A 13796-nucleotide genomic window follows, 5' to 3' on the forward strand; every position below is an offset into this window, starting at 1 on the left:
AATTGTCTTACCAAATTACACTCAAGCTTTTTTTTACGAAGAAAACTTGACATTTTTAATTAGAGTTTTGTTTCCTTTGCCAGAAAACAAAATTCTTATTAAAATCTCAAGTTTACTTCGAAAAAAAAAACTCTCGTGTAATTATAAATGATAATACGTTTATCATTATCAATATTGGCACATCTACAAATTTTGATTTTTTCATGAGTTTTAATTTTTTAATAGTAAATTTAAAAATATAATTATTCATCCTTGTGTTATGAAACAATTATTATTTAGTGTCCAACATGGAAACATTAAAAAATAATGAAAACTGAAGAAGTTAATAAAATAAATTTGTAGTTCCATATTTTTTCAAAGTTTTCTCCAACGTCCCACTGAGTTTTAACCTCTCTGTCGCACATCTTTTTTGCTCCGATTTTTCAATTTTAAAGCTCGGCAACCCTCATTCATGAACGTTTTTTCGCAGGCAACCTTATACCACCGTGTTCGCAATAAAATTATCTTTATTTTCATATATAATTTATTGCGCAAGCAGATCGGTGCAAATTACTACATCGACTCACCTGTTCATACCTGGCAACCCAATAGTAGTGAACAGAAAAAGGTAGGCAACCCAATTTTTTCATACTCCTTAGGCTTCATACTTTCGATTGGTATTTAATTTTTCTGGTAAGCAAGTAGGTGAAGTAATAAAAAATTATTAATTTTTTGTATTTCTAATAAATCATATCCTTGAACATATTTTTTTAGGCAACCCATTCGCGATACATTCCTTTGCATATTAAATTTGATAAAAAATAAGTTTCATCCGGTAAGCAGATGGGTGAAGGTCGACCCTAATTCGGATCTTAGACTATTGACTTATTTCTGATTTGAAAGCTCTAAACCGACTGAAACTAAACAAAATGATTGTATTCGTTCTCGGAAACTAATAAATTCTACTGAGAAATCACATTTAATACTCGTAAAAAGCATAACAAAATATAAAAACAAGGCAAAACCTGAGAAATGACCAAAACAATGTTAAGTTTTAACGAAATAACAAGTAAGTAAGTATATTATTAGCACAAATATGACCTGTGTTCAGAGATTTTTGAGTTTTAGATAAATATTTTTTTTACATTATTAATGCGTAAATAACTGATAATTTCATAAATTAATGAACAATAAAATTATAGAAGCAGAAAGCCTTTTAGTTACATTATTATTATAATCTAATAAAATTGTATTCAATTTTAGAAAATTTGAATACATATATTTATTTATATTCATCATAATAAAAAATTTCTTCCACAGGCATATCATTGAACTAAAGTATCGTGAATTGTATATCACACTGTTTACTTTGTTTGTGCTCTTTTTATCAGAACCGAAAAATAAAATAGGGTAAACAACTCAACATCCCTGTTTTCCCACCCTCATAAATCTTTTATTATTGGAATCCTGCCTCTTCACTTTACATTTTTTACCCTACTTACGAATCGCAAGTACTTTCTCGTCTCTTTATCGTGTTTATTCGACTCGAACTTGAACGATGTGAGCAATGAGAGGAGAGTGAACCTGAAACCAGAACTGAACCGGCAAAAATTATTTAATTACCCGCGTCCATCCCACTAGCATGGATCGCATTGTAGTCATAGGAAAGTTATTCCGTTGCTAGTTGTAGTTGCGTTAGTTTTTATGTGTGGCTGTTTTGTGTTGTTATTTCAAGTACCGTTGTCTTTGCTTTCGCCGTTTTGGCTGCGAAAAAATCTGCATTAGTTCGCAACTTCCATGAAATTCTTGCATCTGGAGATTTGGAGGTATGTTAGAGATAAAAAAGTGGAGGAAAGATTACTTATCACTACTTAACAACTGTATTTTGCTTGCAAAAAGCGTCTAAAGTTGTATATTAATGGCTTGAGATATGAATAACAACGAAATCGAGCATGAAACGTAAGTAATTCCTCATTTTTTTCCTCGTTTGGTCAGGTACAGATTCGATTGCCGAGTTTGCAAAAACGAATTCTTCCTTAAAAGTTTTGAATTTCGCGCGCTGGTGCGCTGGGCAATGACTAATGCGTAGATGTCGCGCCATTTTTTCTTAACCTTTCTTATTGGTTTTTATCATTGTTTGAATTGAAGCTTGTCACATTTTCGTGCCGGTAAGAGTTGTTTAGGTGTTATGTGCGCAAAATAAGAGTTATCATCCCAAGTGGGTACAATGGAAACGCAATCCAACTGTCTCTTCATCACTTTTGTGGAGAAAGAAGGACCGTTTTTGAAAGTGTGGGGGCAAACAGACAAAAACACGTCGCTCTATATTGAGCAAGTCTTGCATAGTTTCACGACTCAATTCGATAACGGTTTTTGCATTCCTCATCCGGAATCGCTGCAGATCGGTATTTTGTGCTGTGCGAAATACAAAGACAACAAGTACTACCGCGCGAGAATCACCAATTTGAACTACTTGCATAACAGATACATCGAGGTTAATTTTGTCGATTATGGCCACCAGGATGTTGTCCCCGTCTCGAACATAAGGTCTTTGGAAGGGTTCGACACTGCATTTATTTCTATACAGCCGCAAGCTAGTAATTTTTTGCTAGCTGAAGCGGTGTGTCCTCGGGGGGAGTGGAACGAAGTGTACCTTGAGGAGATTTGCAAGGAAATTCGATACACTGAAGTTAACTTTAGCATTATTGGTCAAGTCACTAAACACTATCTTGTCAGGCTGTTTGTGGGGGTTAATGATTTGGCGATTATTTTGATTTCAAAGGGGCTTATGAGACACACGTCGCTCACTACTCAGGAAGCCGTGCTTCTGTCCATGATGCCGAGGGCTCCGCTCCAGCCGCCTGCGACGCCGCAGCAGAATATTGCCACCTACAAGGCTTTTACCCTTGAACCGGGAAGCCAGTATGAAGTTTATGTGTCTTATGTTACCGACGGACCTTGCAACTTTTCTGTTCAGTTGAAACAATCTGAAGAAGTCTTGGGGAAATTAATGAAGGAAATTAATTCGATGACACTGACACCCATTGAGGGGATTCCCATTCCTGGAACCGTCTGCTTGGCGAGATGTACGGAAGATGGACATATTTGCAGGGCTGTGGTTACCAATGAAGTTGATGGGCAGTTCAAGGTATGAATATTTATAAATTTATTTACTTAAATTCGCAAATAATTCTTGTTTAATCATTCAATTCTTCGTTCTAAAGAACTGCATACTCTTTTAAAACTGTTAATAAGGTTAAAATTAGGAGAACTTAGAGTTTCTAATTTCATTTTTAAACTTATTGAAAAAATTGACATTGGATACACTTTTATCTGTTCTTTTTTTGAAGTGAAGGTTTTTTCATATTGCCATGTTTTCAACTCAATTTTTTCCTTTATCTGAAAAATATAGAGAGAGATAGTAGTCAAAGTAAAATGAGAAATTTATGTTTTTCTTCCTCTTGTGTTGTCGGTCTAGTGTAATTCTACGATGTGTCAAGGTCATTACATCAACCATTCTGTTTTTTTAATAATTCTTTGTGTTGATTCTGTATTAAAAGCAATATTTTCGAATCGGTATTTATGGTAGAATACAAACCTTGACCCTGAATTTTTATAATTATGATCCTACAACCAGTTGGTAAAAGTCGCCAACGACAGCAAAAGAAATGTACTTTCTCAACTACCATAAAGTGCTCGCGTAACCTACTTTAATAATAATCATAATTACTTGCGTTTTTTATCTGGTTGGAAAAATAATAATTTATAACTAACTTACCATGCTTATAACTATAAATAGTAGATTACATACTAAGGTGGGAGGTTAATGCGAGTTATTTTGATTTTTTTAGACTTGTGTATTATAAAATTTCTTCACAATTATTAAAATCACTCTATACAGGTGCGCCAGAACTCGCGCCCCAGAGAAAAATTTGAATTAAGAGAAGATACCGGGAACATGAAAAAAATGTTTAAAAAATTCTATCTGTCAAAATATTTTGACATTTATTTTTTTGGCATTTGACATTTTGAAAAGTTCGAGAAATGGTGATGTGTATTGTAATAAAATATAAAGTTTTGGTAAAAAATATTTTTTTCAACGATGTATTTTCACTCACAATCTATGATTTCCATATGTATAAAAGGGTTATTTTAGAGAAAGAAACAATGTACTGTTTCTAAACCGGTTTTCTGTTCTAAAAATGAATAATTTTTTAACTTGAAGTTAACTTAAAGTCAACATCCGGTGCATTTTTTTACACCTTATCCAATTGCACCGGGTATGTTTAGAAAGAAGAATGCTGTCAACTTTTAAGTACATAAAGTTTCAAGTATAAAACTAGTATACAGGGTGTGTCAGAACTCACGCCCAAGAGAAAAATTTCAAGTAAGATAAGAAACCAGGAAGATGGAAAAAATGTTTAAAAAATTTTATCTGTCAAAAAATTTTGACATTTATCTTGTAAATGTTTTTTTATAATTATTTAGTGAAGATACAAAATAACATTAAACAGAATTACAATTTAGGATACAGCTTCCTTTTTTCCTTTTCTAATAGCCTGTAGCAAAAAAAAAAAAGAAAAAGAATTTTCCAACAGAAATAAATATAGTCAACGTGTAAAATTTAAACTCTCATAACTTTTTAGAATTTTTGTAATATTTTTTCCATGTTCCTAGTATCTTACCTTACATAGCATTTTTCTCTGGGGCACGAGTCCTAGCGCATGGCATAGTGTTTTTGATGGATTCAACACTGCAATAAACAAATAATATCGATAATTAGATGCATCAGCTTTTTCTAAGATCTGAAGCTATTATAATTGAAGACTGATAACTGATAAGAAAGATTAAATATGCAAAATTGCATATTCAATCAACATTTATCTATCTATAATCAAAATATTAATTGTAAATTCGGAAACAAAATAAACAAGACTGACGTTTCACTCTTGCCATTGGGCACTTTTTCATTAATTTTGAAAAGAAAACAGTTAAATTATCGTCAAATTTTGTTATTTTAATAACTAAACTCTTAATTTTAAATTAGATCGACAGAAAAAGAGAAAATACATTCAAATATGCGAAAAGTTTTTTCAAATTTTCGAAGACCCTTTATATTGGTTCAATTGTACAATTATTACATAATAATTTCTTGGTGTTTTTTTTTATTGGATTACTAGAAAAAATATAATAAATCAAATCGTGACTCCATTAATGCGAAAATTTGTATTCCAGGTATTCTACGTAGACTTCGGCAATTTCGAAGTCATCTCTTTAGAATCCCTCTACGAAATCCCGTTCAAATTCGTAATTCCCAAAGTCATGGCTATCCGTTTCGCACTCGCGGGCGTTGAAAAATCCACCGTTACCCTCGAAATGCAATGCGCCTTCAAACAATTCGTCGACAATCGTCTTATCCACATGAAAGTCATGCCAATGACGACGAGAACATCACTTCCTCGTTGCGAACTCTGGGATCCCGAATCGGGAATCAACGCTTTGGACATCGTGACAAAAGCCGCCTCGTCGAGCTATCCAGACCACATTTCACTCCATCGCGGTTTTACACAAACCGTCAAAATCAGTTTTGTCTTTAGCTGTAATCGTTTTTACGTCCAGTTGAAAGCGAAACAGGACGATTTGTTGAGACTCATGTTAGATATTCAAGTTTTGTGTCGCGAAGCTGACTCTTTCAAAAGTAACATGGTTAAAGTTGGTTTGCCTTGCTACGCATTATATGAAGGAGATCAGCAGTGGTATAGAAGTCAAATTGTTGAAGTGTTAGGCGCTGGACAGGTTAAAGTGCATTATGTAGACTACGGGAATGAGGAAGTCGTGTCGGTGAATTTACTCAAACCAATTGAAGGGAAACAATTAACGATTTTGAGGCCTCAAGCTATTGAATGTTGTCTCAACGGTTATCAGAATATGGAACCGGATCTGGAACGTGACAATCTACTAGAAGAACTTATTTTGGAGCAAGAATTTACGATGAAAGTTGTGGAAATGCAAGGGAAGAAAGCATTGGTCGAACTAATCGATTCGGCGAATTATAATGTGGCGTCTTTGTTGTTGGATAAAATCGCAGTTACTAGGTCTCAAGTCAGTCCGATGTTGGTACAAGCTGGTAATAAAATCGAACATAGAAAATATTCACAACCTTTCAACTCGAGAGAGCAGCCAGAAAGGACAGATCAACGTAAACCAGGGTAGGTTTTTTTAATTTTTTGTTATTGTGATTAAATTGTTATTAATATAGCGGGCAAAGACACTGGGGTGATTCCCTAAATGGCAATCCTGCATGGAGGCAGGATGCTAGAGGACCTCGGTAAGCAATCGTCTTGCCTTAGATCCTTTGTCTTTTGTTTCTTTGTCTGTGGTGTCTGTCTGCACATTTTTTGCACAGTTTTTATGTCATTTAATTTTTGTTTAAATATACCGAAAGTAATGTGATTAGTTAATTAAAAAAAAAAGATTTAGTAATACAAATGCCCCAAAACCATGCACAGAGCACTTACCATTTGATTCAAGTATGACTTACAACACAATTAATATTTTTTTTATTTAGAAGCCGAGACAGCTTCGAATCGACCGAAACCAACGAAAATAATACTTGGAGACAGAACAACAAGGGTTTCAAGTATGTTTCAATTGTTTTTTTTTGTTTTTTTAGTTTTTGCTAAATCGTTTTATTTTTTTTTTTTTCAGTAAAAATTACGATCGAAATAAACGAGACGAATTAAACGATTCGACCGATAGCGAAAGACACAGTACTAAAAGTTTTAATCGAAACGATAGAAATAGAAACGAATCAAACACTAGAAACACTGAGGGTGGTCCTTGGAAACAAAACAGTGGTTTCAAGTTGGTATTTTTTATGGTTTTGCAAGTGTTTTAATTTTTTTTTTTTTCTTAGTAAAAGCCAGGACAGATTTAGTAGGGATCGGAATAATAGGAATAATGACTGGGGTGGCAATGGAGATGAGCGTAAAAATTTCAGAGAGAAAGACAGTTGGGGTGGTGGTAGAACCAACGACCAGCAAAATAATTTCAAAGAGAAAGGCGATTGGGGTAGTGGTAATGACCAACAGAATATCAATTCACCAGATGATGGTTGGGGTAGCAGCAAGGAAAATAATAGACAGACTTTTAATCCAAGAGGAAGGAAAGGCGATTGGGATAATAATCGCGAAAATGATAAGCGTAATTTTAACTCGCGAGAAAACAATGATTGGGGTGATAATAAACAGGATAAGGAATGGGGCGGTAGGGGAGACCGTAAAGGTTTTCAGCCGAGAGATAGAGACAATTTTAAGCCGAGAAAAAGGTAATAGATATATTTAAATAATTTGACACGATTTTAACAAAATTTTGTAGATTTGACGACGGCAACAGTGATTGGAATAATGGAGATAAAGATGGTTTCAAGCCCAGGAAAAGGTTTGGTAATTATCTAATAATTCGACGCGTTTTTAATGAATTTTTTCATAGATTTGAAGACGGTGGTGGTGACTGGAATGCAGATTCGACACATAAGTCTGGCGGTTTTAAAAAGAGGGAATTCAAGCGAGAGACAAGCGAACTTAGTTCGAGCGGTTCTGAGAAAAGTTTCCGAAAAGGGGCCTTCAAAGACAATTTCCGGAAAAATAAACCAGATTTTAAAAAGCCAGACAGGTCACCGAGAGGTAATTTTGTGGACGATTCTGGTGATACATGGAATGTGAGTGCTAGTACCACTATTGAGGTTCCAAACGCCGCCCCAAGCACAGCCAAGTTTACAACTTTAAATGTCGACAACACCGAAGCCACTGTTGTGATTAGTTGGTTTCATAATCCGTCACAATTTTATTGCCAGATCGAAAGTACTCAAGTAAGTTTATATTTTAAATTTTCTATAAATCATTAATTGTTAATTTTGTTAGGACGAATTCAAGCGAATGATGGAAGAAATCCAACAAGCGTACAAAGGCCGTCAACCAGGTACTGCAGCTGTTGGTGCCCCCGTTATCGGTTTATTCCCCGAAGATCGTGTCCTCTATCGTGCAGAAGTCTTGGAGACTTTGGCCTCACAATATAAAGTCTATTACGTCGATTTTGGTAATGTTTCTGTGATAGATAAAGTGTGGCCCATCGAAACGCGATTTATGGAACTACCCGCTCAAGCGATTTGTTGTAAATTGAGTGGAATTGAACCACCGACCGACACCTGGCCTGAAGCGAATAATTACGGTCAATATTTTGACAAGAAGCAGTTCTTTTGTAAATTTATTTCAACGGAAGATACCAGGTATTGCAATTTTGTTGTAATTTTGTTTTTTTTTCCCATAATGATTTTTAAAGAGTTGCTATCCAGTTGGAATCTAATAAGGAAGATATTGCGAGCTTGTTGTTGAGAGATGGTTTAGCGAAAGCCTGTGCCCCACCCCCAGAACCCGAATTACCTTTGCTGATTGGACAGCAATTCAGAGCGTTGTTGCTCAGCGTTAACAGTTTGGGTGATTTCTTGATGTCGTTGCAGAACGGTGCTTTGTTGAAATGTACTGTTTTTAATCTAAGTCAGTCAACAGAAACGTGGGAGGATAATCTCAAGGACAAAATCAACCAGATTTTGATTGTTTACGTTGACGACTTGAAGGAAGATAGGTGTGTAAATTACGTAAATATGTTTCTTTTAATTCGACTTTTATTATTGATAACTACCTACTGTGGTATAAAAGTTATTATCTGTACATTAACAGAATTGTTTTTCAACTTCGTAAGAAAAAGAAATTACTTTGTAACGGAAAAAATATTATTTTGTAATATTCTTTGTGTACTTGCAGACTCGAGGTGACTTTATACGACCAAAATGGTGCGAAAATAAAGCTCATTGACAAAGACGAAGGCGCTTACGAGTCGGTAGAACTCCTCTGTCCTTACCTAATTCTCCATTCACAAATCTCCGGTGAAATAGCCCACATTGAAGAAACCACAGTTTACCTCCAACCGGCCGACTGTGCCGAAAACATTCAATATTTCCTAAATACAGCATTCGAATATTATGAAAGTTTCACCCTTGAAGAGCCCATAACACCTACGGAGAGTTTTGTTTATGCCGTGAAAAGCTCAGATACTAATTGGTATAGAGGCCGAGTAGTAAGCCTTGACGATAAACAAGTCATGGTGAATTACCTAGATTACGGCAACTCTGAACAAGTTAATTTCGATGTTTTGCGAGAGCTTACCGCTGAATTTATGGAGATACCGATTTTGTGCATTCCTATTACTATTAAAGACACTAGGGAAGAATTAATCGGGAAATTTGTTTCCATTAATTTGACATTTACGGAAACCGGTGTAGAGGGAGCTATCCAGGAAGAAGTAGTGACTACAGTGCCGACTCAAGAGACACCAAAACCGAATCTCGAAGAAGTGACTCAAACTGAAGAGACACAAAAACCGAATCTTGAAGAGCTGATTCAAACCGAACAAATTCCTACTGAATCTGTTACTTGTGGTACTCAAGTCGTACTAAGTCATACCGATAGTCCAAGTGATTTTTATTTGCAACTAGCCGAGTCGATTGGAGTAATTGAAGAGTTACAAGCGAGAATTCAGGAACAGATTCCTGAAATGGCCGATATTGAAAATCCTGTTATTGGGGCACTTTGTGCTGCACCTTACACAGTGGACCAACAGTGGTATCGAGCACAGGTTTTAGACGCCGACAGTGACATAACCACAGTACGTTTTGTCGATTATGGCAACACTGATGTACTGGATAACCACACGACCCGAGTGAAAACCCTTCCAACTGATTTACTCTCTTTAGAAGTCCACGCCACGAGGTGTCGTCTCAAAATCAAACCTATCGACGAAGAATGGACGACTGTGGCGTCAGAACGTTTTGAACAATTGGCAAGCGTTGAGAATCTCACAGCACAATTTATCAGTCAAGATGAAAAAACCAACTATGTGGAGTTGTACTCAGACGGAGCCAACGTTCGTGAAATTTTAATTTCCGAGAATTTGGCTTTTCCAGATGAAGTCGTACCGGAAGCCAGCAGCACTCTCGGCTTTGTTAGTCACTTAAATTCGCCATCTGAATTCTGGATCCAGTTTGAAAACTGTGTCGAAGGTCTCGAATGGGTCGCCGAACAACTATCCGGGGCGGAAACTTTTCAGGAACTCGAAGACTTGTCTCCGGGCGTGTTATGCGCTGCATTGTTTCCTGACGATCAAATGTGGTACCGTGCCCGGATTTTGTCAAACACTGTGGCCGGAATCGAAGTACTGTTTGTAGATTATGGTAATTCTTGTACCAGCTGTAGTCTGAGAGATCTTCCCGAGGATTTGGTAATGTTGCCACCGCTTGCGCAGAAGTGTAGTTTACAAAAACCAGAAAGTTTGACGACTTGGGGACCGGAAATGGTCCGTAAATTTATCGAGATTTCGGCGGATGGTCAGACGACCTTCCATGTGAATAAATTGAGTACTGGGGAGACGGCGTCAGTTGTTTTGTTACTTGATGGTGTTGATGTGACGACTCTGATTGTACCCCAGACTGAAGAAGTGCAAGTTAAAAGTTTTGAAGGGTTGGATGAGATTGTGTTGGTTAAGGGAGGCGAAGAGCTGCAAACGAAGTTTAAATTGGAGCCGCTTCCGGATATAGCCTGGAGTGAGGAGTCGATAAAGAAGTTTGCGGAGATGACTAATGACGGTAGGTGGACAGAAAACTGTTATTTTTTTTTATTATTGCTTCATTTCTGTTGGGTAGAAAACACAGTCTTCCAGGCTGAGTTCGTTTCGGATGATACAGTTAGGTTGTATCTTGGTTTGAATGATATTCGACTTGAATTAAACGGTATTAAATCCACAACCCCGGCATCTAGTCCTCTGAAAACCCGAATAAACGACACACATTCCACCGATGAAACTAGTACAAGCGGTACTGAACCGAATCTTGACGGTAATGAGGGGTTTGTAAAAGGTTTGGTTGAGGGAATCATAGAGGGGAGCACTAATCCTCATGAGTGTGTTGAAGAGAATGTTTGCGATGAGGAGTGTAAAAATATTATCAGGTCACTACTAACTGACATTATCGAGGCGAGTACTAATCAGAGCGAAAGTAATAATCAAATCGAGAACAAACAAAGTACTAACCATGACATTGATTTGAGTGTTAAGTCAACAGGTATTTAAGTTAGTTTTCAATCACACTAAATTTGAAATTATTGTTTTATTAGAAAACCCAGTTCAGAGTGAAGAAAAAGTTCCTGATGAGAAAAAACATTTCGGTCTGGATGTGAGTACTGAAGACTCGGCTGAACAAGTTCCAACTCTTGGCGAGAAAAAGGAAGCTGAAACTGTGACTCTAGAAGAAGCATCAACTGTTAGTGTGAAAAAGGAAGCTGAAACTGCGACTTCAGAGCAAATTCCAGCTGTTTGTGAGAAAAAGGAACCTGAAACCGTGACCACAGAAGAAGCTTCAACTGTTAGTGAGAAAAAGGAAGCTGGAACCGCGACTCCAGAAGAAGCTTCAACTGTTAGTGAAAAAAAGGCAGTAGAATTAAGTCCAGAAAAACCCACTGAAGACAAAACAGGAGCAGTTAAAGAAACTTTAGATGTTCCAAAACCTGATAATTCCAATAACCTAGACAAATCTGAAATGTTGGATGAGGTAAAAGAAAATAACCAGTAACTTGTTTATTTTCCACACCCCACCACCAGTGATAAAATCTGAAAATGTAAATATACATACTATTAATATTAGAATTAGTTTTTAGTATTTTTATATTCATTCATTTTTAATACTGATATTTCGTTCTCTTTTGTTGTTTAGGACGTAAAGTCGAAAATTGTTATTGTTTGTTACCCTTTTTTTAATATTAAAAATATATTAAACCATTAAATATTAACTTGTACCATATATTTTGATTTGTTGATTCAGAAGTTAGTTTGTTTCTTTAATTGTATTCAGTTCTTCAATAAAACTATCGTTTCAATCTTGTGTTTATTTCATGGTCGTGATCAGGAAAAATTAAATAAAGTTAGACGTCTACAGTTTATTTCACAAAAATTGGTCCATAAAAATGAGTAACTATATAAACAATATTAAAGCCAGTGGAATTTGATCTTGATTGATCCTACCTACCCTTAATGACTAATATTTCAAGTAACCAAAAGATAGATATTGTGTTTCAAAAAGTTTGTAATTTGAGACGACTGGAAAGACAACAAATTAAAAGAATGCGTCATTTGGTGTTAATTAAAAATTTTTGAAACACAATTTACATAGCAAGCATTTGAAATGGCATCATGGCAACAAAATTTACAGCAAAGAGTAAACAATGGCAAGTGATGCACTTGGAGGAATCACAAACATTTCAAATTCCTAAATCTAACTACTAACAATACGGATTTTTTGGTACCAAAAAGGTCTTTAAAAATATATTCTCATAACGCAACCATTTCATAATTGACGTTAATTCCGATATTCTTAACCCTAATAATGATTTGTCTTTCTATACAACTCAATCACATTTTACATCACATTTTTTTTATTTTAAAGAGAATAAAAAATAAAGCACACTAGAGATACAGTACCCTTTTAATAATAGGAATGAGGAAATGCCAACAGGATGCTCTTACAACTACTAAATTCAATTCTATAATTGATGACCTCAGAGAAAGATGTAAAAAACTGTTGTTTTCTAAACATTTTTGTATATTTTTAGGAGTGATATGTTTAAGTTGCAACGGCAATTTTTCGATGGAAAATAATGTGTAAGGCACATTCTGTTGACAATTTGAAAATAATGTCCTTGGCCTGACAATGGAAATTTTTAAGTTACCAAATTGGTTTTTAACTTGGTATTTAGGTTCGAATTTATAATTCATTGCGTAATTAAATATGCGGTTTAGGAATGTGCAGTTATTTGAATCACGTTTTTTAAATTTTTATCCTACTTTTAATCAGCAATTAGTCAATTCCAAGGACAGTTCCAGATTTCCAAAGATGATTTGAGCACAATGTTTAAAAAATTATTTTGGGCTACTCACTACAAAAGGAATGGAATAAATTAGCAAGACTTTGGTTGCGATCTGGCAGGAGACCCTGGAGCAGTGCTAAAAACCCAATGTCTCAAATTTTGTCCAAGTAATAAAAAAGTAACTCACTGTTGCGTTGAACATTTTGCCTCTCCATACTGTTCCAAAAATTTGTCAATATCAATTTGCGATAACAGCTGAAATAAAATTATCGTAAATCAATCAGGCAAGTTGCTAAATGTTTCAGTACCTTGGAGGGTTGGAGAAACCTGCTTGGTATTCGTGAAACCATGTTCGTGTTTTTTGGAGGCCCAAACCCCAAGCCTAATAAAACCGCCTCAGGGTCTGGTTTTCGAAGCTCCAAAACTGACTCCACACTAGAACAATGACTACTGGCATCATCAGATTGCAGGGAAATTTCTCTTGGAAGGAATCTTCGAGTATTTCTTAACGGCGACGTATAAATATTTGTGTTGCTATGAGGTGGTGGCAGTGATTCGACCCATTGCTGCACGGTTATCGGAGATTTGCTCATTTTTTGAAGATCAAGGTCTCGAAAAAGTGGACGAAACGGTAGGCAAAGAATCAACAAGTAGTTAACAGCATTAACAACAATGAATTTCGAATCCAATCGGTGAGTGGGTAATATCGCACAAAAACTTTAATCTGATAATAAACGTAACAATCCCAATTACTATCTTCTAGATAAAACCCATTCATTAAATCGGGCTAGATCACTCCACTTGTTGACATTTTAATGACACTGACGTGGGGATTTAACCGAGATT

At 35.8% G+C, this 13796-nt stretch overlaps 2 protein-coding genes across 5 annotated transcripts; one reads left to right on the plus strand and one right to left on the minus strand.

Moving 5' to 3' along the window:
* Positions 1-1557: 1557 nt before the first annotated feature.
* LOC123013685 (maternal protein tudor-like) lies at positions 1558-11963 on the plus strand. 4 transcript variants are annotated; one of them, XM_044412389.1, is made up of 14 exons: positions 1558-1805; positions 2762-3127; positions 5215-6188; positions 6239-6307; positions 6548-6619; positions 6688-6843; positions 6896-7306; positions 7357-7419; positions 7471-7849; positions 7902-8266; positions 8320-8622; positions 8802-10678; positions 10736-11152; positions 11205-11963. In XM_044412389.1, exons 2-14 carry the CDS (start codon positions 2768-2770, stop codon positions 11657-11659), a joined length of 5901 nt encoding a protein of 1966 aa, XP_044268324.1. In that variant the 5' UTR covers positions 1558-1805; positions 2762-2767; the 3' UTR covers positions 11660-11963. The 4 variants fall into 4 exon arrangements, with proteins under 4 accessions (XP_044268324.1, XP_044268320.1, XP_044268321.1 ...); XM_044412385.1 differs by lacking the exon at positions 1558-1805 and having other exon boundaries at positions 1867-3127; XM_044412388.1 differs by lacking the exon at positions 1558-1805 and having other exon boundaries at positions 1869-3127; positions 10736-10927.
* A 45-nt stretch (positions 11964-12008) lies between these two features.
* On the minus strand, positions 12009-13791 carry LOC123013687. Its single transcript, XM_044412395.1, has 3 exons — positions 13259-13791; positions 13138-13205; positions 12009-13086 (listed from the first exon to the last, which is right to left on the minus strand). The coding sequence occupies exons 1-3, from the start codon at positions 13541-13543 to the stop codon at positions 13041-13043; spliced, it is 399 nt and encodes a 132-aa protein (XP_044268330.1). The 5' UTR covers positions 13544-13791; the 3' UTR covers positions 12009-13040.
* Positions 13792-13796: the final 5 nt, after the last annotated feature.

The sequence above is a fragment of the Tribolium madens genome, unplaced genomic scaffold (assembly GCF_015345945.1).
Source record: "Tribolium madens isolate multiple individuals breed KSU strain unplaced genomic scaffold, Tmad_KSU_1.1 Scaffold_96;HRSCAF=242;Tcas5.2_LG5, whole genome shotgun sequence".
In the NCBI taxonomy this organism is placed as follows: Eukaryota; Metazoa; Arthropoda; class Insecta; order Coleoptera; family Tenebrionidae; genus Tribolium; species Tribolium madens.